The sequence below is a fragment of the Rhinatrema bivittatum genome, chromosome 1, assembly GCF_901001135.1.
Source record: "Rhinatrema bivittatum chromosome 1, aRhiBiv1.1, whole genome shotgun sequence".
In the NCBI taxonomy this organism is placed as follows: Eukaryota; Metazoa; Chordata; class Amphibia; order Gymnophiona; family Rhinatrematidae; genus Rhinatrema; species Rhinatrema bivittatum.
Genome location: NC_042615.1, coordinates 293,921,939 through 293,945,296, shown reverse-complemented (window position 1 = coordinate 293,945,296; position 23,358 = coordinate 293,921,939). Strand labels below are relative to the sequence as shown.

The window sequence follows — 23,358 nt, the reverse complement described above, 5'->3', positions numbered from 1 at the left end:
TAAACCAGAGCCTTAGAATTTCAGGTAGGTAGGGCATTAAAAAAAAAAAAAAAAGAAAGTTAATATATTTTCCTTTTCACTGTAATATCTCATGAAAACAGAATAAACGGACATAGAGGCAAAAAAAAAATCAGTTTGGCAGGGAAAGATACAAATCAATTTAGGGATTCTCACTATGAGCCATATTTATCAAGAGGAGAGCTAGCATTAAATCACAGGGTGCTGCAAATGGAGCAGTACCTAGCTTTAGGTTAGGTCTCTTTTCTTCATTAGCATTTCATCAGGCTCTTTGTGCAAATAGTTATGGGTTTAAGTCTTGGCAATTTCAATACTAACAGCACAGATGTCTCGGCTCTATATAACATTAAGGACAGGATTTCCTATTACTGAAAGCCCAGCAGGAACAATGTATCTCATCCGAAGAATGAAACAAGAAGCAATATTTGTCAAAGTAACACACAAATGACTTTAGCCGATGGTTTTTCATTAGGAGCATCCAGCAATAATTTGGTCATGATTAAATGAGTCCGGTACTAGATCTCCAGTCAGATTTATTACAGGTTGTAAATTAAATAGCTGGCACAATGAAAGTTGTTGACTAAGTGTCCTGAGAGCCTCATTCTCATCTCTGACTAATAGAGTATGTATGGACTATCCAAGCATACGCAGAAGGTTAGTAGAATGGGGCCAGGTTTACATGCAGGGCGGGGGGTAGGAATAATTTTCAAAAAGCTATTTATCCACGTAAATACTTTTTTACCCAGGGAAAAGTGCTACCTGAAACTTGTCCTCCCTCTTTTACCCATATAGAGAGGAGGCATTTTTGAGGATGTATTTATGTCAAAGGAGGGAAATAATGCACATAGTTTTGCATTTTTTTTAATCCATCTAACGATACCTTGAAATGGGAATCTTTCAAATCTGTATCTGCTGTTGACGTTTCTCAGATTATTAGTGAACCTGAATTCCCATATGTTTTCTAAAATCTTTGCGGGACGATATTTTGTATTTTTATTACTAATATTGTTTCTTTGTCCCTTACTAAGAGATTACTTTATGAGTCTTTGAAACTAGCTTCTGTTTGTCTGATTCTTAGAACTCAAACAGCAGATCCTTTAGTATTATCTAATTTCTGCTCCATTTTATCATTGCTGCTTCTTGCTACAATTTTATTGAGAATACTGTTTTAATACAATTATCGGATTATATTGATGAACACAATATAATTCAATATTTTCCAATCCTCTCCTGGAGGCACACCTAAGTGGTCTGGTTTTTAGAATATCCAAAATTAATATGCATGACACAGATTTGCATACACTGGGTCTCCAATGTATGCAAATCTATCTCATGCATATTCATTGTAGAAATCCTGAAAATCTGACTGGCTAAGTATGCCTCCAGGAGAAGGTTGGGAAACATTGATATACTTGATCAAAACCAATTTGGTTTTAGAATATTTTTTAGTTGTGAGACCTTCTGTTATAAGTATACTATTTGATACTGTTAGACTCAGTTTTGATAGTGGCCAGAAATATATCATGGTACTTCTCGATATCTCAGCTGTGTTTAAAACCTTAAAGCATGAGATCTTGTTATCTCATTTACAGGATCTGGGTATAACAAAAGTGGTATTAAATTGGTTTAAATCCTGTTTACGTAACCAGAAACAGGAAGTATGTATTGATTCTGCTATCTCTACTTGGCTATTGGTGAATATTGGAGTCCTGCAAGACCTGGCACTCTTCAAACATTTATTTAGCTCCATTATATAAATTACTTGTTGGTTTAGGGTTAAACTTCAAAATATTTGCAGATGATATCCAGTTTCTAATCCTTGTTGGTTGCTCTTGGACTATTTCATTTAAGCATGTGTTTATTTAACATCCATCAAAAGATGGTTAATTCATAATAGAATAATATTAAATAGGGATGTGAATCGTTTTATAACGAATTGAAATATCGTATGATATTTCTTAATTTGTTATATATTGGTAAAATAAGAAACAAACAATTTTTCCCCCAAATTTTCGTGAAAATTGTATTTCGGGTTAGTGCGCGCTAATGGGAATTAGCACGCACTACCTCCAGTTAGTGCACGCTAACAGGAGGTAACTCCTGTTAGCGTGCACTAACAAAAAAATGTTTATTTTTGTTAACTAAGGCCTGGATTTATCAAAATGTGATAAATATCACATGCGACCTGTTGTGTTTCCTACATATATGAGAGAGAGAGAGAGAGAGAGAGAGAGAGACTAGCCATAATGCTGTCACCCTAGATAGGTATTTATATCTCTATGGGAGACCCACCTAGTAACTCAAGGTGAGGTTTAAGTATTAGGGTAGGAGTTAGGGGCCACTTTGACATTCAATGTTAGATGTACGAACAGAACAGTGGTCTCTTGTGAACATTTGATGACCCTTGGAGTAAGGAAACTCACTGCAAGATGAGATTTGGGCAATGTTCTCTCAACCTAGCTTGATGTTAGCCAGGTAGAGAGTCCATCAAGCTAGGTTGAGAGAACATTGCCCAAATCTTATCTTGGAGTGAGTTTCCTCACTCCGAGGGTCATCAGATGTTCACAAGAGACCACTGTTCTGTTCGTACATCTAACATTGAATGTCAAAGGGGCCCCTAACCCCCTACACTGATACCTAACCCTCACCTCCAGTTACTAGGGGGGCCTACCATAGGGATGCAAATGCCTTTCTAGGGTGAGGGCATTATGGCTAGTCTCTCTCTCTCATATATGGATGCTCTGGGAGCAACATCATGCAAGGCAATAAAACCTTACATCACACAGCCTAACACAATTCAAAAAGGTGTTGTTAAAATCAGCATTAAATCTGTGCAATAGCTCTTGGCAGACTCTGCTCCTAACTCTTCCTTATTTGCATCACACCATACGATATGTTGCTATCTCATGCATTAAACACATTTTTGCATGTAGTAAGGGCCTATCGCATGCGTTAACAGGGCTTTTCACAAGAAGCAAACGTCGATCCACGGGAAAATGAGATTTTCCCGTGGCCAGACAAACCCAAAAGCGGGAACAATCGGGCACCTGTTCACATCCCTAATATTAAACATTTCTAAGACAGAATTTTCTTTATTGAGTAGGTATCCTCTCTCTGAAGTTTTAGCTACATTTGAGTTTGAAGGTTACACTTTTCAAGTTGCTTCTTTTGTTAAGAATTTAGTAGTTATTCCTGATCCATCAGTGAAAACGCATATTATTAAATCAGGTTATTTCAGGTTATTATAAATTACGAATGTTACGTCATTTAAAACTATTGTTAGATCTTGGTGATTTCTGAACAGTGCTCCAGTCCTTAAGTTTTCTTCTGGAATTGATTGTTTCCATTCTTTATTTCTTGTTCTTCCTGATAATTCACTAAGATCACTCCAAATCCTCCTAAACTTGGCTGCTTGAATATTAACTGGTATAGTCTCTCTCTTGCCCACCCATTTCCCCAGAAATAATAAGTCCTATGGCATCAAACTCTTTTATTTATAAAAGGCCTTAAATGCTAGCACTCTGACTAGCCATTGATCATTTTATGTATATTTTAAAATTCATTTTATTTTGATTATTTTTATGTTTTATTTTATCCTTGTAAACCGTTTTGACAAAAATCTATTTTTAAAAAATGGTATATAAATGCTTTCAAATAAATAAATAAATAAATAAATAAATCAAACAATGATTTTGCATTCTGTCCACTGGCTACCAGTTTGGTGGAGAGTTAGATGTAAGGTCTTGATGCTTATGCATGAGCTACTTAATAATTTGGCTACATTCTGGTTAGCATCTCTCCTGAAAATTTACATTCCTGCATGTACCCTAAGGTTTGGTAATTCTTCGCAGAATGATGAATCCTGTGAAAACGGGGGCAGGGGGGTGAAGAGGGGGGGCAGGCCTGCGAAAGCTTGCAGCCTTTGCACCACAGCGGTGCGCTGACTGCCGGCTTTCGCACCGAATAGCGCCACTGACCCCTCCCCGCCCCGACTCCTCCCCTCCCCCTAATTTGCTTGCGATACAGCCGTATTGCGTGCGATAAGCCTTTGATAAATGACCCCCAAAGGGCTGGATTCATCATTCTTCACAGAATGATGAATCCAGCAAAAAAGGGGGTGGGCCTGTGAAAATCCACAGCCGTTCGCATCATGGTGGTGTGATTTTGCCGGCCGCAGTGCCTTTCGTGCAAATAGCGCCACCGTGAAAGGTGGTGCTATTCGCTGCGCTACTGCTGGCGATAATGTTCCTCACATTATCACCGGTAGCAGTGCCATGGCCGACTCCTCCCCCTCCCCACCCCGACTCCTCCTCTCCAGCTAATTAACATCCTATCGCACGCAAAAAGCCCCTTTTCGTGTGCTTTAGGGGTTTATCGCGTGTGCTAGGGCCTTATCGCATGCGATAAATGTTTAGAAAATAACCCCCAAAGGTTTTTATGAAATTTATTAAGATTAGCCCATCTTATAGAAACTAGAGATCGTGTGTTTTCAGTAGTTAGACCTATGTTATAGAACCTAATGCTGGATCAACTGATACCGATACATTCATAAAGTCTCTCAAGCATGGCTTTTTAAACAGGCTTTTGACAGTAATAGTGGCTTTTATTTTATATATATATTTTTATAATTGTATAATGTATGCATGTAAAAGCATTTATACTTCACTTGATTTTTATGCTCAGTGTCATCCTATTTACGTCTTGATGTTCTGATTATTGTCATTTTATTTGTTGTTTTATGTTATACTAGCAAAACCTACCCTGCATTGCTCTGGTTGTCTAGTTCATAACTGATTTAAAATTTAAAATCAAACAAAAGTGAAAGAAAGACATTTTGTTTTATTTTATTAACTAATTAATAGAAAGCATATAGACACTTAAAGAACCTCTCTCTGAAAGACAGTGATGGTATATTAGATTTCTCCTATTGTCCAACTCTAGAGAGCACTGCTTAGTAGGGATGTGAATTGTTTTTCTGACGATTGAAAATATTGGATGATATTTTCAAACTCTTTTCATTTTGGGGGGGGCGGGAAGAAAGGGCATACAAAACAAAAAACCCCAAACCCCACCCTGACCCTTTAAATTTAATTAGTTCAAATCCCCTACACTCCCGACCCCCCCCCCAAAATTGTTTTAAGGTACCTCGTGGTCCAGCGGGGATCCCGGGAGCGATCTCCCGCTATGGCGCGGGCCATTCATTGCTCCTACCACGGGACACCCGCTGGACCACCAGGTACCTTAAAACAATTTTGGGGGGGTCGGGAGGGTGGGGGATTCGAACTAATTAAATTTAAAGGGTTGGGGTGGGGTTGGTTTTTTTTGGCACGAGACAGCCGAACAAAATCGCTAAGAACCACAGGACCAAAGATTTCCCACGGTTTTTCCCCGAACCCGATACCGGAAATGAGTCCGGTACTGATTCACATCCCTACTGCTTAGTGATTGTTGTAGAAGAAGATTAAAAAGCACCAATTCCAATACAGATCCTTGGGGCACTCCACTATTTACTGTCCTCCATTCAGAAAACTGACCAGTTAGTCCTACTCTCTGGGGTAGATTTTAAAAAAGAGCACGATCGCATACGTTTGTTCGTGCAGCAGGCACAAACAAAAGTACGCTGGATTTTATAAGATACGCGCATAGCCACGCGTATCTTATAAAATCCTGGATCGGCGCACACAAGGCTGCCGATTTTGGGCAGCCTTGTGTGCGCCGAGCTGCGCAGCCTGCCTCCGTTCCCTCCGAGGCCGCTCTGAAATCGGAGCGGCCTCGGAGGGAACTTTCTTTCGCCCTCCCCTCCCCTTCCCCTCCCTTCCCCTACCTAACCCACCCCCCCGGCCCTATCTAAACCCCCCCTTACCTTTGTCCCTCGATTTACGCCTGCTAGAAGCAGACGTAAATCTACACGCGCCAGCGGACTGCTGGCGTGCTGTCATCCGACCCGGGGGCTGGTCCAGAGGCCTCGACCACGCCCCCGGGCCGGCACCACGCCCCCGGTCCCGCCCCCGAAACACCACGTCCCGCCCCCGAAATGCCGCATCATTCGGCCCCGCCCCAACACGCCCCCTTTAAAAAACCCCAGGACTTACGCGCGTCCCGGGGCTCTGTGCACGCCAGTGGCCTATGCAAAATAGGCGCGCGAGGGCCCTGCTCGCGTAAATCCGGGCGGATTTACGCGAGCAGGGCATTTAAAATCCGCCCGTCTGTTTCCTGTTTTTTAACCAGTTTGCAATCCATGGCAGTGGCAAAGCCACATATGGGCCATGGGCCACCCACTTTGAGCTCAGGTACATCGTATCAGGATTGCCAGACACTAGAAGAAGAGACCTGCAGCATTGCTGCTGTGGCTCCCATCTCATGGCAGCCAAAGAATGAGAGGGTCCCCGCGGACCCCATCCTACCGTGGCTGAAGAAGGGGTCTGGTGGTAGCTGAAGAAGAGGGTGTGTGTGTGTGTGTGTGTATGTATGGAAGCCTTAGAAAGTGAGAACCTATGTATGTATGTGGGAGTAGGAGCCTGTGTATGTTTGTGGGAGCTTGAGAGCGTGAGTGCCTGTGTATGTATGGGAGAGAAGCTTGAGAAGTGAGAATCTGTATGTGTGTATGTGTGGGAGCTTGAGAAAGTGAGAGCCTGTGTGTGTGTGTGAGAACCTGAGAGAGTGAAAGCTTCTGTGTGTGTGAGGGGGGGGGTGGGGGTGGAGCCTCAGAGAGTGAGAGCCTGTGTATTTGTGAATGACCCTGAAACACAGGGTTTTGCAGACAGAATATATTATCCTTGCACAATGCACCTTCCACAGTTCAAGGCACTATCTGGTGGCCACAGAGAGACGTGATATTGTGACCAACACAACCCTTATATATATATATATATATATATATATATATATATATATAAATGATTATGGGGTAGATTTTAAGAAATGCACACGTGCACACACATGGATTTGTGATTTATAACATGCGTGCGAATGTTATAAAATTGGGGGTCGGCACGTGCAAGGGGGTGCACAATTGTGCACTTTGCTTGCACCGAGCCGCGCTGCCTTCCCCCCATTAACTACCCCCCCACCCCACCCTCCCTTCCCTTCCCCCACCCCACCCTTTCCCCCACCCTTTCCTCCTACCTTTTTCTTTTTATTTCTTCTGTTTCTAAACTTACTCCAGCCCTATGGCTGAAGTAAGTTGCGCGATCCCCGACACAGCAGCAAATAGCTGCTGTTTCAGAGGCCTCTGACCCTGCCCCGGACCACCCCTTTAGTAAAGCCCCGGGACTTAGACGCGTCCCAGGGCTTTATGCTCGTCGCCGGGCCTTTTGAAAATAGGCCCAGTGCACCTAAGCTACTCTATGTGCGTAAAGCTTTGAAAATCCGGCCCTATGTATATTACAATTGTAAACCACCAAGAACACTGGATTGTTGCAGGTAATACATTTTTTAAACGTGTTATTTTCTATGGAAAAAATACCCACAGGAAAAGCAGGTATGACTTTCTGCAGGTACTTTGTACCATGGCAGTTTTCAAAGGGAACATATGTATATACCTTCCTTTTGAGAAATGGTGCAAAGCCCACAGTTAAAAAGTACAGGCAGACTTAGCATCAATATGGGTAGTTTGAAAATACCCACCTTTACAGTATATTAATATTAACTGTCTCTTTCTAAAAGCATTTGCTAACTGAAAATTACATGAGTAAATTAAAAAACAATTTTGGCTTATTAGCTGCGTCTGTGCTCAAGCAGCCATGAAGCAATTCAGAGACAAAACAGTAATAAAAGTACAAAACAGTATTTCCAAAAGCCATAACAAGTAGTCATCAGGCAGGGATCCAGCAGAAAATAAAATGGCCCCCAACAGCATCTTGCACATGGTTGCAGAAAAGCCAAAGGGCTAGTGTGAGAGCACATCCTCCTCAGGCCCCTCTGATCTCCCCTCCTGGCCAGTAAAATCTAGCCAAGAGCCCAGGTCTATCCGGCTGGGTTGTCCAAGCTCACCTGGGGACTCCCATCCCCCTAGGAAACGTGGGGAGGAATGGGACCTCCCTCCCTGGCCCTCATTTACCTCCTTCCCACAGGTTCAGCTAAAAAGTTTGAAATGGGCAGGAGCAAAGCCCATTCACTTGGACCCTGCTGCCGCTGGCTGCACCTAAAACGGGTGCCAAATTGATGTCCCTTTGGTGCCATCCTTAAGGCAGCTGGCAACATTTTTAAAGGGCAGGAGCGAGTGGGCTTCACTTCAGTCCTTTTGAGGGTAATTTTCTAAAATATTGCCAGGGGTAAAGCAGTGTTACACCTGCAGAAATGGGCTGTTGTGAAATTGCCCACCTGTTATGTGCGCATAAGTTTACCCAGATTGAGCAGAGACGTTCCTGGGAGTAGAGTTGGGAAGGGGTTTGGAGTTATGCATATACTTTTGGATTTTAAAAAGCATGCAAGGACATTTGCACGGCAAACTTGTGCAGACATTTTGGTAGGTATAACTTGTGCAGGTGGAATCATTTTCAAATTAGACATATGCGCAGGAAGCCATTTTGAAAGTTTATGTAACTTATGTGCTTATTTGCTGGCTAACATGTACAAGATGTTACAAAATTACCCCCCGTCAGAGTAATTTTCAGGCATTTCCATGGGTAAAACAGTGCTTTACCTGGAGGTATGGCATGGTATAAAATTGCCTGCCTAATAAGCAGGTAAACTTGCATACATATAGCCTGTATGTGTGCTGTAAGGGGGGGGGGGTGTTATGCTCACATGCATCCTTTTGCTTTTTCTAACGTCTGTGCACACATTTTCCTGAAAAATCTCTGCACACAAATTACCAGCTGTAATTGTGGGTGGGTAGATTTGGTGAGATAATTTTCAAAGGGGACGCATGCATGCACGTTCCCTTTGAAAATTTGTGCAAAATATGTACGTATTAAATTTGACATTTATGTGAGCTGTTACAAAATTACAACCAACTGTTCTTGTTCTAAAAAGAAAGCTTTTGTTCAGTTGTGCAAATATGTAAGTGAATCTCGGAACTGGGGAATAAGAGAGAGGTAGGGAGTCAAGTAATGGAGTCAGGGAAGCAGCAAAGAAAGTAAAAGGAACGGGATGCCGAAGTGTGGCGAGGAAAAAGTAGAAACAAAAAAGCTGGAGAAATGCAACAGCTGTCTTTTGGGCCCAGTGGCAGGTTTTGAATGATTCTGACTTCCTGGAGGCAAAGATTTAAAATACATGAATTTAATTCTTTAACCCATCACTTAGACATTGATGCACTAACCCAGGGGATTTCCCACGTGAGTTTGCCACAGATGCAAATGAGCGCCATAGTAAACTTTCACAAGAAACTTAAGCCAGAGAGCAACTGGCATAAAGGAACACTGGCCCAGAAAGACATCCTCACACGCTGGGTTTTTCCTTAATTCTAAACTTCTGACCTGCTTTGCGTGATTTAGTGCAGCAGTTCATTCATGTAGAAGTTCAGCAAAATGTTGTGTGTAGTGGACTTTGTATGAAATTTTACTATTTGCAAAGTCCAAAACTTGCACATTTCTTTTTTTAGCAAACATGGCTCCGTGTGGAAAAATGCCAAAAACGGCATTTTTGTGCATTTCGGGAGGTTTTGTGTGCGTTTCCATGCATACTCCTGTTTGCAGTTTAGTATTATAGGCCTCTTTTAGCTGATCCTTATTCATCTTATTAAACATGATTTCCAAACCTATTGCTCTTCATTTTATGCTATGACTCTGCGGTACTTTGAATAAAATGCTTAAACATTAAGAAAATTTCCAAATATTGCAGGATAAGTGAAATATGTAATAGTTCAGTCTTGATTCATAAGTATCACTTCTATTGGCATCAGTGTGCCCTCAGACACTGGGGTGTAATGTCAGAGAGTAGGAATATAGTGGTTTTTACATACTCCCTGGTAAAAGATGTCTTAAAAAGAGCATGTTTCTATAAAACTCATAAGCCTACTTTGGCTCGTGTTCTTCTCTTTCATCTCCTATCGTAGGAAGATGACTGCAATTCAAAGATGGAGTTCCCAGGCCTCCAGGATTTTGGGGGTCTTCTTGGAGTGCAAGAGGAGAGTGAGAGTACCAGGCTGTGCAAAAGTAGTGAAACGGGAATTAGTCCCATACTCCCAAGATTTCACTGGCCTTAACTGTTATAGGACATAGAGTTTCAGGCTAGAGTCAGAGAAAAGACTGCCAGGCTTGGAAAAGCTTCTCCAGAGCTATTGCTTGCAAGAAAAGTCAGCAGGGGCTTATCTGTAACTGTACAGAAGAATCCTCCAGTTCCATCTGTCAGGCCGATTCAGTACGGTGTGCTCAGTAGGGGTAATAGCGCGAGGAAAATGCGTGTCCAACCCCCCAAAAACTAATAGCGCCTGCAACATGCAAATGCATGTTGATGAGCCTATTAGTTAGTCCCGCGCGATACAGAAAGTAACGCCTGCCCGAAAGCAGGAGTTAATTTCGGCCGGCACCGGGAAAGTGTACAGCAAAGCAGAAAAAACTGCTTTTCTGTACACCCTCCGACTTAATATCATAGCGATATTAAGTCGAAGGCCCCAAAAATTAAAAAAAATTAAAATTCTAAAAAAAAAAAAAAAAAATTAAAAATCTGCCCGCGGATGGATGCTCAATTTTGCCAGCGTCCGTTTTCCGAACCCGTGGCTGTCAGCAGGTTTGACAACCAATGCCAGTAACATTAAGCGTCGGCTGTCAAACCCGCTGACAGCCGCCGCTTCTGTCAATAAGGAGGCGCTAGGGATGCGCTAGTGCCCCAGCGCCTCCTTATTATTGCAGGCCCTCATTTAAATATAGAATCGCGCCCCCAGGAGAGTGGCCTGGGCGCATGTCGGGAGAGCCGGCGCTCGCCTCGGAGCGCCGGCTCTCCCGCGAATTTTATTGAATCGGCCCGTATGTGACTACAGAGATTTCCACACCAGTGAGAGGCCATCCAGTGCTCCTACCATGTGACAGGGGCCGGCCAATGGCACGGATACCCTGTCACATGGTAAGGGCAAAGGGCCATCGGCGCCATTTTTATTAGTGGCAGCCGACGGCCTGAGAGCAGGAGATTGCTCCCCGCGCCCCCACTGGACCACAAGGTAATTTAAAAATGTTTTGGGGGGGTCGGGAGGGTGGGGGAGGCTAAGGGGTCAGTTTTAAAGGGTCGGGGTGGGTTTTTTTTATCAGGCCATCGGCGCCATTTTTATTAGTGGCAGCCGACGGCCCGAGAACGGGCGATCGGTCCTGGGGCTTCCACTGGACCACCAGGTGATTTTAAAACGTTTTGGGGGGGGTTTGGGAGGGAGGGGGAAGGTAAGGGATTAGTTTTAAAGGGTCGGGGTGGGTTTAGGGGTTGTTTTGGTGTGCCGGTTTTCCCGCCCTCCCCCCAAATAACTCCCGTTAGTGGACACAAACCCGAGTAACGATTTTTCACGATAAATCGGGGAAATTTCTATTGTATCGCACTCTTTAACGATTTTTGATGATTTAAAAAATATTGGACGATATTTTAAATCATCAAAAAACGATTCACATCCCTATAAAATATGCTGTTGTCATCAGACAAGACTGTCAATGTAGCTTATGGAGAGATTCTCTAAGTTTCAATATGCTTTCTGTTAAAGAGTTAATGAATTGAAACTATATTTATCTTTTTCATTTTTGTTTGATTTTAATATTTAAATGAATTATGCCACCAGACAACTGGAGTAATGCAGAGTAGTTTTGGCTAGTTCAAGTATAAAGCTTGTAGGGATCTTCATCAGATGGACTATGCCACATCAATCCTAAATATTGTTATAAATGATGTCATTCAGCATGGTGCAGTGTGCTCTATAATAATGTGATAGTTCAGCCTTAATAGCAATATTTCAAGAACTAAAGAGAAATATGTTAGGATATGTCTTCACTCATTCTTTTCTTTGATAATTCGGGAGTGGAGGGGGAGACACAAATCATACCCTACATGCAACCAACTTGGTGCATCCTTTTCAACAGGTTTCCAAAATATTTGATACGAGGTATCAAACCACTAACCCTAGAGAAATTTCACCTGTCAATGTTCTCTCTCGTGCCTTCTTTAAACAATATTGTATGCAGAAATATAAAAGACAGCCATTAGTTGTTTGCTCTTTCAGCATATATCTACCCCTGTAAATCAGGCACACAAAACAGCTACAACTGTAGGACAATGTTGTCTTTTTTTATTGCTGGTATTATAACATGCGCACTAACAGTCAGAGGAGCCGTCAGCCCTCATTTCTTCGTTCTTTTCTCTGCCTTGCTGTATCAGCTTAGACGTTTGTATTGCACGTCTTGCTAGTATATTCCTGAGTGCTAGAGTTTATTGTTTATTTGGCAGTGCTGTGGGCATACATAAACAAAGCTTGCTACTAACCAGAGACCCTTACTTAACCTTTGTATTTACAATGGGGTGCTGAGAAATGTCCCTGATTAGAAATAAGTTGATGCTTTCAGTTCTATCATTCTTCTGTGCTACAGCACAGGACAGCAAGCCAGCTAAAGTTGAATAGTTAATGTAATGACATGTTTTTTTATTGTATTTTCGGTATTCTATTTTGGCCTATTTTGTTGTTGCTTGTTTTATGTTAATTGTGCAGTATTATGAACATTTTTATGAAAACTGGCCAAGTAATGTTAATAGGGAGTTTATACATTTTGAATGAATAAATAAATAAATGTAACTGAAAAAATGTTTTGTAACTAAAGAGAAATAAGTATATAATGCCTTTATGTAGCTAGATAAATGCATTACATAGACAGATATAGATTCTTTGTTATGTGATTTAAAACATGTACTGTTGTCATATCTTTACGCTCTTGCTTAAATCCAATATAACAAAAACTAGTTAATCTGTCATAACCATTCTGTTTTAATAATGATAGCCAAGCAATATTCCAGCACACTCATACTATGTAACCACCTGACAGGGCACATAAAATAAGACATGGTCTGATGTTCGGTTGTTATGATCCTGATACCTGTTACCTGGTACACATTTGGACAGGTAAATGATGGACTGGAACTGGCCCTGAGACAAGAGTTATAGTTTCTCAGTCTGGACAGAGAAAAATGACAAAATCCTCTTTTTTTTCTCCTCTGTGACCATCTGACTGCCCTCCTATGGCAAGAGTTTTTCAATGTTCTTATCCTGAAATGGGCAGACTCTCTCCTCAAACCCACAGCTCTGGGATTAAGAAAGCAGAGCCTTGCTCACTGGATTATATTGCAAATTTATAACTTTTTATTCTTCTGAGGTTACCAGCTGTCAGTGCACAATAAAAATCACCAAATTGATGAGTCACAAGATTTACAGCAGAGATAGGCAAAATAAATACACTTTAAACTTGCTCTAGCATTCAGATCTTAATCTGGTTTTCAGACATTCCTGTTTATGTATGAAGAATGACTAAAACAATTTCATTTAATACAATCTAGGCTTTTTACAGTACTTCCTCTCAAGACAGCTTGTCTGACTGAGGCCTGCCTTTTCTGTAGCGGGTCCTACCCTACCAGAACCCCTCAAGTTGACGTTATGCACTAAGACGGTGACTTTCAAATGGGCATGTACATGCATATTCACGCGCATACGTCAGCGTACACCTATGGATGCGGCCATTTTATAATTTGCATGCACATAGGCGTGCAAGTTGTAAAATAGCCCAGGCACGCGCATATGTATGCCTAATTTTAAGCTTGTGCACGCCCAGCGGCATAAGTTGGCTTTCCGCTGAGTAAGTGAGTGAATTCTATAACCGGCGAGCATCAACGCCATGACCAGTTTCACCAGTTCATCCACCAGTTCGCCCAGTGTAAAGCTAGGTTCTCCAAACCCCCCTGATTTAATAGCCTGCACTCCTCCCAGGTAACCCAGACCCTCAAACCCCCTAGCGATAGTTGGAAATAGTTTTATTAATACTTACACCTCCTCGATAGCAGAAGTAAAGTTACGTGGCACTGGACCCAGTCGCATGTACGGGCACATAAGTATTTGCGTGCACATCTCTTGGCCCCACCCCGGAACACACTCACTCTCTGCCAACACCACGCCACTTTTTGATTCGGAGTGAAATATTCACGCATCAGGAGATGCGTGCGCATGTGGGCGGCTTTTAAAATCTGCTGTGCACGCACGTGTCCTACATGCATGTATACTCTTAATTTTGGTGCACGCCGGGCTTTTAAAATTCACCTTTAAGAGTTTCAGGAAACTGTTCAAAACTTTCCTGTTTCAATTGGCTTCTGACCCTGAAGCACCTGTTACTTAGGCGTTATCATTTTTAAGAGCTGGCTTTTGTGGAGTTTTTTTTTTTCCATCTCAACTCATTGTAGTTTTAAGTATTGATTTTTTTGTCTTTGTAAGTTTTGTTTTTATTTGATTGTGGATGTATTAATGTAAACCGCCTTTAGCTTTGGACCAGGTGGTATATAAAGTTTTTAAAATGAACATCCCTTTTTGAAATTCTTCTCAGCAGTAACTCCAAGAATATCTTCAGAATTTCTACAAAGTAGTTGGGGTTCATAGGTCTCCTTAGATGCCACTTGGCACTACGTAGGAGCCTAGTGATTACACTCTAGCTTCCAAGGTGGCCTGGCTGTGCTGTGCTGTGCTGGGGTAAACCATCAGACCCACCAGTAATCACTGTTGTAACCCAAGTTACAGAAAATCCACACACTCTCACTCCGAACACAGGAAAGACAGAAGCCCCTTAGAGGTCTTTCTTAACATCCTTAGCTAAAGAGATAGCCAAGAGCTCTTCTAAAACAGCAAAAATCCCAAATGAACCAAAAGGAGAGGTCAAGTGACAAAATTGGATTTAAGCAAAAGGAGACATTACAAGTGGCATAGGGCCAGGATTTAGGGTCTAGGGCACAACTATGTTCAGGAAACCTCCATCTATTCATAGAGGCTAAAGATTAATGGCTAAATGATGGCCTTTATGGACAGATTTCATTATACTGTTATTGAAATCATGATCTAATGCACTCATCTTTTAAAGGGCGAACCAGGTTTCATTGGTCCCCAGGGAGAACCTGGCTTGCCAGGGTTACCAGGAACAAAGGTAAGTGATGTTTTCTCGTTTGCTTTGCCTTTAGCATTTGTTTTTTTAAATCGCCTATATTCTGCTTTTACTATTTTAACCATTCTTAATGACACAGGTTCTTGCTATATTTCTGCTCTTGGCCACATCTACAGTAATGTTTTTCCTTTTATGGCTGCGAAAAGTATTAGAATAATCATACAGTGGCTTAAGAGCCACCCAAGACTGAATGAAATGTAATGTTAATTGTAATCTATGAACAAGATTCCTAAATACAGATTGATTTATTTATTCATTTATTTAAAAGTCCTTCTAGACTGCCTTCCTGATCCAATGGATCATCCAAAGTGGTTTACAAAATTTAATATAAACATATTGGAGGTAATTTTCAAAAGGATTTAAACACATAAAACTGGGTTTTATGCACGTAAACGAAATTATTTTTTACACGCAGAACTCTTTTGAAAATTCACTCCATAGGGCTGAATTCAAAAGGTTTTACATGTGTAAATGGGTTTTACACGTGTAAAATGGTCTTTTGAAAATTGCTAAGATATATGCTATTTTTATGCACATAACTCCTTTGAAAATTCACTTCAATCTGTATAAGAAATTCCAGATCTTGGAATACTTTCATTCAAAGCCTTAGCCTACAGTCCTATGACTAAAGATTCCTTTCTCAAAATCTAGTTATTGACCATGCTTTTGAGGTTATACTGGAATATAATTACGTCATGGTTATAAAATGAATTTCACATTTTAGAGGCAGTTGCGTTCTTCTGTAGTCCCCATTTTTAATAGATGCTCATGGATACAATGTATGTAGGTGCAATACAGCATTGCAGTGTAATAATGTTGGCAATTTTTCATGTGAACTCTGATCTTTGGCAGGGTGAAAGGGGGGAAGCAGGGCCTCCTGGGAAGGGTGAACGAGGCGAACATGGAGCTCCCGGGCCAAAGGTTAGTCACGTCAACTTTGTTAATACTGAATTAGTGTTCAAGACTTTCACCAGCTGCTTCACAGGAGTGATATAATTTGATGAATAAGATGCAGTTTGTAAGAAATCTACCATTTATTAAAATGCTCATAGTTTTAACAAATATATCCTTAATAACTTATAAGTTCTATAAGCACTTTGCCAGGAAGTCTATTTGTGACATTCAAACCAGTTTCTTCAATACAGCGAATATAATCTCTGCCCAGTATAATGTTACCTACTTATTTGCAGTTAGTGCTACAATAGTATAACACCACTGTTTTTTAAATCTAGCATTTCAAATATTCTAATACTTGCCATTGTTAATTTTTTTCTGTCCTCTTTTTTTCTCTATTATTATCTTTGTTTTCCTTCTTTCTGTGCTTATTTGAACAAGGGTGAACCAGGCGAATCGGGAACTAGGGGCCCAAAGGGGTCAAAGGTCAGTAGACATGGCATTATCCAATCCATCTCAAATGTGGAAATTTTACTATGCACTTTTAATGTTCTATGTGGTTGTAAACCTGCCTAGAGTTTTATATGAAAGGGGAGTATAATAACTGAATAAATAAATGAAGATATGAGGGTTAACAGAAACTGCCTGTGATATTTAAACTTAGGTGAACTATAAATTCTAAAAGGAAGGTGCTGTATATATTGCCTATTACTAATTATTAGCATTGCAATCTTATTCTATATTTTCAACATAATTTGCCTTCTTCGTTATCCACTGTTCTTTCTGTTATTAAAGAGCTACAGTATTTAGCCAGTTTTGAACTATTTGAAGCCACAACAATATTTACTTTCACTTTGGTGTGTGAACCGTGAAATTTGTACTGGCTGTCTTATTTTATTTTGATTGTGATGCTTCACATTGTATGTGCTACACAATGCAAGGTTCCACATTAGGAGTCACCATTCAAGAAAAGGATCTAGGCATCTGTTACAATTTCAGCTGCTTTCCAGCTTCACCGTTCACTACAACGCTTCCCTACCAGCAGAGGCTTCTGGTGAGCCCTGCTCCTTACTGTTCACGCCATCTCATCCCTGGTCTCATGAGTCAGCTTGTATTGCAGCCTCCCCTCCACCAGGGGGCCTCAATGATCAGGCTGGCCAAGCGCCTCCTTCCTATCTGCACCACACCCAGACTCCAGCCCTACATAACCCTACCTTACCAAACCCAAGATGCTTCCGTATCGAGTTGCCCTTGGCTGCTTGCCCTAGCCACTCTTGCCTTGTGGCCTCCCCAGGCCTATCCTTGTTTTGCCTTGTGGCCTCCAGGCCTTCTTACTCCTTGTTTTGCCTTGTGGCCCCTGGGCCTTCTCACGCCTTGTCATGTCTTGTGGTTACCTGGCCTCCTTGCTCCTATCCTTGTCTTGTGGCCTAAGGGCCTTCCTGCTCCTTGCCTTGCGGCCTAAGGGCCTTCTTACACTTTAACTTACTCTGTGGCCTATCTAGGCCTTACCGTGTACTGTGGCCTGTCTAGGCCTTCCCCTGATCTGTGGCCTATCTAGGCCTTACCTTGCCCTGTGGCTTTTAGGTCTCTCCTTGTCTTGCTTCTCAGGGCCTTCCTGTATCGCTGCCTTTGGGCTTTTATGTTCCATGGTTTGTGTTGTCCTTGTCTCTCCATGTCTTGTCCTGTCTTAGTCTTTTCCAGTCTTACCTGTACTCTGTTCCTGTCCAAATCTCAGTTCTAGCCTTACCCGCACACTGTTCCTGTTCAAGCCTCAGTTTCAACCTTACCCACACACTGTTCCTGTCCAAGCCTCAGTTCCAGCCTTTCCTACACTCCGTTCCTGTTCAAGACTCATTTCTAGCCTTACCTGCATGCAATTCTTGTCCAAGCCTCAGTTCTAGCTTTACCTGCATTCTGTTCCTGTCTAAACCTCACTTCCAATCTTACCTGCATTGTTCCTGTCTAAGCCTTGCTCCAACCTTACCAACTTGTTCATGCCTTGCTCCAGTCTTACCAGCCTGTCCAAGCTTTGCTTCAGCTTTGTCATGCTGTCCTGCGCGACTTTGAGGATGGTGTTCCCTACGCTCTGCCTGAACCAGAGCCATAACAGCATCATCATGGATAATATGTTGAAATCTTCTGCTCAGTGTGCAGCAGCAGCAGCTAAGAAAGCAAATAGAATGCTAACAATTATTAGGAAAGGAATGGAGAATAGAACAGAAAATATCATAATGCCTCTGTATCACTCTAAGGCGTGACCTCATCTTGAATATTCTGTGCAGTTCTGGTCACAACATCTCAAAAAAGATATAGCAGAATTTGAAGAAGTACAGAGAAGGGCAACCAAAATGTTAGAGTCACCTATGAAGAAAGGTTAAAGACGTTAGGACTCTTCAACTTGGAGAAGAAACGGCTGTGGGAAGAAATGATGGAGGTTTATAAAATGAGTAGAGTGGGACGAGTAAACGTTAATCAGTTGTTTACTCTTTCTAGTTGAGGTCAAAGAATATAAGTAAACAAGAGAATTATCACTTTTAGAAAATGTGAGAGAAAAATAACTACTTTCAAAACTTATACACATTTTCATGAAATTTTTCTTGGTTTTCAAGGGCTGCCACTAGGACAGTTCCAGTGGATCCCTGATATCAGATATATATAGATTTCTGACAGATAATATGACCCATTTACTATCAGCCTCATCCAATGATATCTATGCTAAGTAATCAGTGTGCTAGACTACTAATGAGAATTTTAAAAAAGGAATGTCAACCAGGAAGCTGTTGGTCCTATTGTAATAAATAGTTAGCAAATGAAAGGCTTTAGCCTATCAGAATAGAGAATTTTAAAAAGTAAACAAACTTAATCACTTATGGGTTGATTTTCGTTGACCTAAAAAAAAGCTGTACCCTTTCTTTATTCCATGATGAAAAGAATATAAAGAAGTAATAATGCTCACCTAGTAAAAATTAAAAATGTTATTGATAGGCATTTTTTTTTAATTGTTGAAACTGCTTCCTGGGAATTCCCTGGAACCAAGGCTGCATTGGTCTATCGGGGGATCAGGTATCCCCGGTGGACCGGTTGCACTGATCACGTGGTCTTCATCTCCTGCTGAGATGAAGCCGAAAACCAGGTCTTTGGTGGGGCCGTGACAGAATCCAACCCTTCGCGGCCCAAGGGCGTTCTCGGCGGGGCCGCAACAGAACCCAACCTGTCGGGACCCAAAGGAGGTCACGACCCGATGGGCTGCGACAAAGGATTCAGCGGGGCCGCAACGGAGCCCAATCCGCCATGGCCAGAAGAAAGGCCCACGGCCCAGAGTCAGCAAGAAGATGCCTCTGGCGGTAGCAGGGCCTGCACCTCCCCTCCTGCACTAAATAAGTAGCATCATGGGCGTGGCCAAGGTGCAGAAGAAAGGATGATGCCTGAGAGGGGTTTGTATGTATTTGTGTGTATGTGTTTGAATAAGAAAGTTTGCATGTGTGTATAAGAGAGAGCTCCTGCATCTGTGTATGAGAGAGAGAGCACCTTCATTTGTGCATGAGGGAGTGAGAGCCTGCATGTTTGTATGAAAGAGAGAAAGCCTGCATATGTGCATGAGAGAGCACTTGTGTGTGCGCATGAAGGAATGAGAGCCTGCATGTGTGAATGAGGGAGTGAAAGTCTACAGATGTGAATGAGTGTGAAAGACTGCATGTGTATATGAAAGACAGCTTGTATATGTACATGAGAGTGCCTGCATGTGTATAAGAGAGAGTATCTTCATGTGGATGAGAGAGTGCACCTGCATATCTGCAGGAGAGCCTTTGGATGTATATGAGAGAGACAGTCAGTGTGTATCTATGAGCAACAGAGAAAGCCTGAATGCGTGTGTGAGAGCCTGCATGTGTATGAGAAAGAGTGCTTACGAGTCTGAAGGAGAGAGAGAGGATAAAGATTATGTGGCCCCCTTCACCCAAATACATAACAATCTCTGGGAAATTAAAAGATGCCATGTATTTATTTATTTATTTAATGGTATGGAGAGCAGGAGATTTTGTAATTATTTAATTTTTTTTTATTTTAAATTATGGTGTTTAAGTCTTGTGTCTGCTGTTTTAAAATATGTTATTGGTGTTTTGGAAATATTAGAACAAATTTATGTGACTTTTTAAATCATTAGGGGCCCAATATTGAAAGATAGCCGTTTAAGTAACTTGGACGGATATAACTTCTCCAGCTAAATTACATGGTACATTCAGCGGCACGGCTATGTTACTGAATGTACGCATATATATTTGTCCAAAGAAGCAAAGCGGAAATCGGTCAAGCATAGCCACAGATATGGAAAAAACAAAACAAGACCGTTGCCTTGGAAAGTAAAATATTTATTATAGTTAATCCAAATTAAAAATGAGACTGCCCAACTCTGGCCGGGTTTCGCCTTATCAGCTACATCAGGGGCTCAGTCATCCAAATTGTTTCAGTGGAATCAAAATTCACATGTGTCTAAAAATGGCAGTGTCTACTCTGATTAATGAGAGATCATATCTCAACGATTTTGTTGTGCTCCTTCGCCAATACCAGCCCTCGTTCCCTGCAGGTTGAGCCTTTGGGTACCGGGGCTGGCTGGAGTTAGGTGGGCCTCCGTCCAAGGTCTTCTGATGGACGAGGAGGAGATCAGCCAGGGACCAGCAGCGGTAAGGGTAGCAAGCCTGATCTGGACGAGGCGGAGTCTGAGAGACCCAGGCGCCAAATGGAATGAGAGGCAGACAGGGGGCGCCCGAGTAAGAACAGGCGAAGCCTGAGAAGCCAAGTCCAAAATGAGTATAGCAGAGGCGTTGAACAGGCTGAAGTCAGGGCAGGCGGCAGGCAAGGTAGAGTGGTAAGGCAAGGCAGAGGTCAGGTCCAAGAGATGATCAGTAGCGTGGTCAGGCAAAGCAGAGGTCGGATCCTGTTGTGTCCGTCGGTGCCTGACGCCCTCTCTCTGCCCTCTTTACCTCTCTGGCGCCTCCCTCTCCGTCTGCGGGAAGACTGGCTACCACAGCGTTCTCCTGCCACTTGTCCTCGGGTGTTTCTGGACCGGCTCGATGCTGGAATCGCCACGTTTCCTGGAGGCCTTGGGGCGCATGCGTGGCGCGGCCCCAATTGAAGTACCGGCATTGGCGCGAACCTCGGGGGCATCCCCCGTAGATGACGTCACCCGCGACAGATATTTAAGGTCTTGGAATTTGCTAACACATCGAGTTAGCAAGGGGTTTCGCTACCTAAGCTACTCTGCCTCCTCGGACTTACCAGAGGTACCCGCTCCTCGGGGGCCTCGCTCTCTCCTTGTTTTTTTCAGGAGACAGTCTGGAACCAGTACTCGCTCCTCGAGGGCCCTGATCCCAGACTTGCTTCGTATATTCTTCTGCCTGGAAGTCTTCACTACCAACTATATCATCTTCATCAGTGAGTTACCATCATTCTCTCTGAGCCTTCCCTGGAACCAGGTACTCGCTCCTCAAGGGCCTATACTTTCCAGCTCCTGGGCTTCATTGGAACATTGTGTGAGTGTTACCATCTGCATACACTGCTTACTCACTATATCTCAGTCTCTTTTCAGCTCAGCCTCCAGGGATCGCTGTTCCAGTATCTGAGGGACTACAGCCCAGCCGGGCTTACCAGCTCACTACTGCCATCTGTGGTGGTTCAGTATACTGTCTAATAAAGAACTAGTGTATGTTTGTCTCCTAACTTTGAGCCTGACCGGTGGTCCCTCTCAGGATCATTCCCCGTGGGCGTGGTCATCTGCCACTGGTCCAAGGATCCACCCTCAACTCTCATATATAACTACAGATCTCGAACAGAGTGCTAACCACTATCTGATTCTCCTCCCATCAGGCATCAGATCGGTAACAGGTCCAGGAGATGATCAGTAGTGTGGTCAGGCAAAGCAGAGGTCGGGTCCAGGAGATGATCAGTTAACGTGGTCAGGCAAAGCAGAGGTCGGGTCCAGGAATCAATCTGTAGAACAAGTAGAGTAACGCAGGAACACAGGAACAAAGGCAAATAACGGAACTAGGATCAGGAACACGAACAAGACAGGAACCAGGAACATGAAGGAATCACCAGGGGAAGCAACGAAGTACACGACCAGCATGGAGACCTGTTGCTAAGGCAACTAACTGTGGCTGGGCCTGGCCTTATATACCAGGACCCAGTGACTTCATCATCTGGGGCCGCGGGTTAGTTTCCCGCCGCAGCTCCTTTAAAGGAAGAGGGGCATGGCAAAGATGGTGGCGTCTCCCCGCAGAGCACGGACGTCCGTCGCAGAGACAGGAGCACCGGGGCCATAGGCGGCGGCCCATGGCAGCGAGAGAAGTGGAGCCAGACGGTGGAGCAGGCAAAAGAGGATAAGAGGGCCTGGCCGCGGGCCTGCCATGGCCGGCACACGCAACAAGGTAACCAGCGTTTCAAAATAGTCACTGAGTGATGGGGGTAGGTAGTATGAGGTACTGCTATGCACATTAATAGCAGGAGGATGTGTAAGCTTCAACCACAGACTCTCTGGATCATTGCCAGAATCACACAAAAGAGGTGAAAATTAAAGTATCTGCTTTGTAAGCAAGGCAAGATGACACTGAGGTACTGGAAACACCTTCCAAGAACAAGATAGAAGGCCACAAATTGTTCCATACTTCTTCAGAGTGACTTCTTGATCCATCAGCTGAATAAAGGAAGTATAGGTAAGTGGCAAGTAGGTGAAACAACAGCTTGATGAGTAGCATAGCTCTGCTGAATGGATAGCACATACCACTTTCCTTTTACTCCACTGAAGGAAAGCTAGTCGTTTGTTAGTAGCCTCACTCCTGGACTTGATTTTCCAAATTTGTGGGCCGATGCAATAAGGGTCGCTAAGCCTATTGTGGGTTTTTAATTGCATTTTAGCATGGGTTTTTTTAGTGCTGACGTAACTCTGGTATGTCAAAAGGGCTTTAGCGCAAAACAAAAACCACGAACTAAAAAACTCATAGCAGGCTTAGTGTGAGTGCAAGCACATTGCAGGGTAATAGCCTAGTTAGTTATTACCCTCAATGCAAGGAGGTGTGCTAAGCAAGAGACTGCCTAGCGCATCTCCTACTACTGCAGGAAATTTAATGCCTGCTCAGAGGCAGGCATTAAACGTCACACTGCTGGCCTGACCAAAACTCTCTTTCCTCCCCACAAGGTCTGGCCTGATGGACCAAGTGGTCCAGTTCCAGACCTGGGCTTCCTATACCTGAAATGGTGTATTCACCAGCATGTCCGTGTCTTTAAAACAGCTCTTGCCAGTCCTGGACCCCTGCCAGAGACCTTCCTCCAGCAGAGCTATTCCCAATTGGCC

General features: G+C 42.9%; 1 protein-coding gene across 2 annotated transcripts in view; it reads left to right on the top strand.

The window, feature by feature from the left end:
- The window catches only part of COL25A1 (collagen type XXV alpha 1 chain), a 971,115-nt gene that overhangs the window by 814,480 nt on the left and 133,277 nt on the right, over window positions 1-23,358 (top strand). For both annotated transcript variants that reach the window (XM_029596536.1, XM_029596528.1), the window contains exons 19-21: window positions 15,039-15,101; window positions 15,972-16,040; window positions 16,455-16,499. In XM_029596536.1, the coding sequence (XP_029452396.1) occupies window positions 15,039-15,101; window positions 15,972-16,040; window positions 16,455-16,499 (177 nt within the window). The remainder of the gene's footprint in view (window positions 1-15,038; window positions 15,102-15,971; window positions 16,041-16,454; window positions 16,500-23,358) is intronic.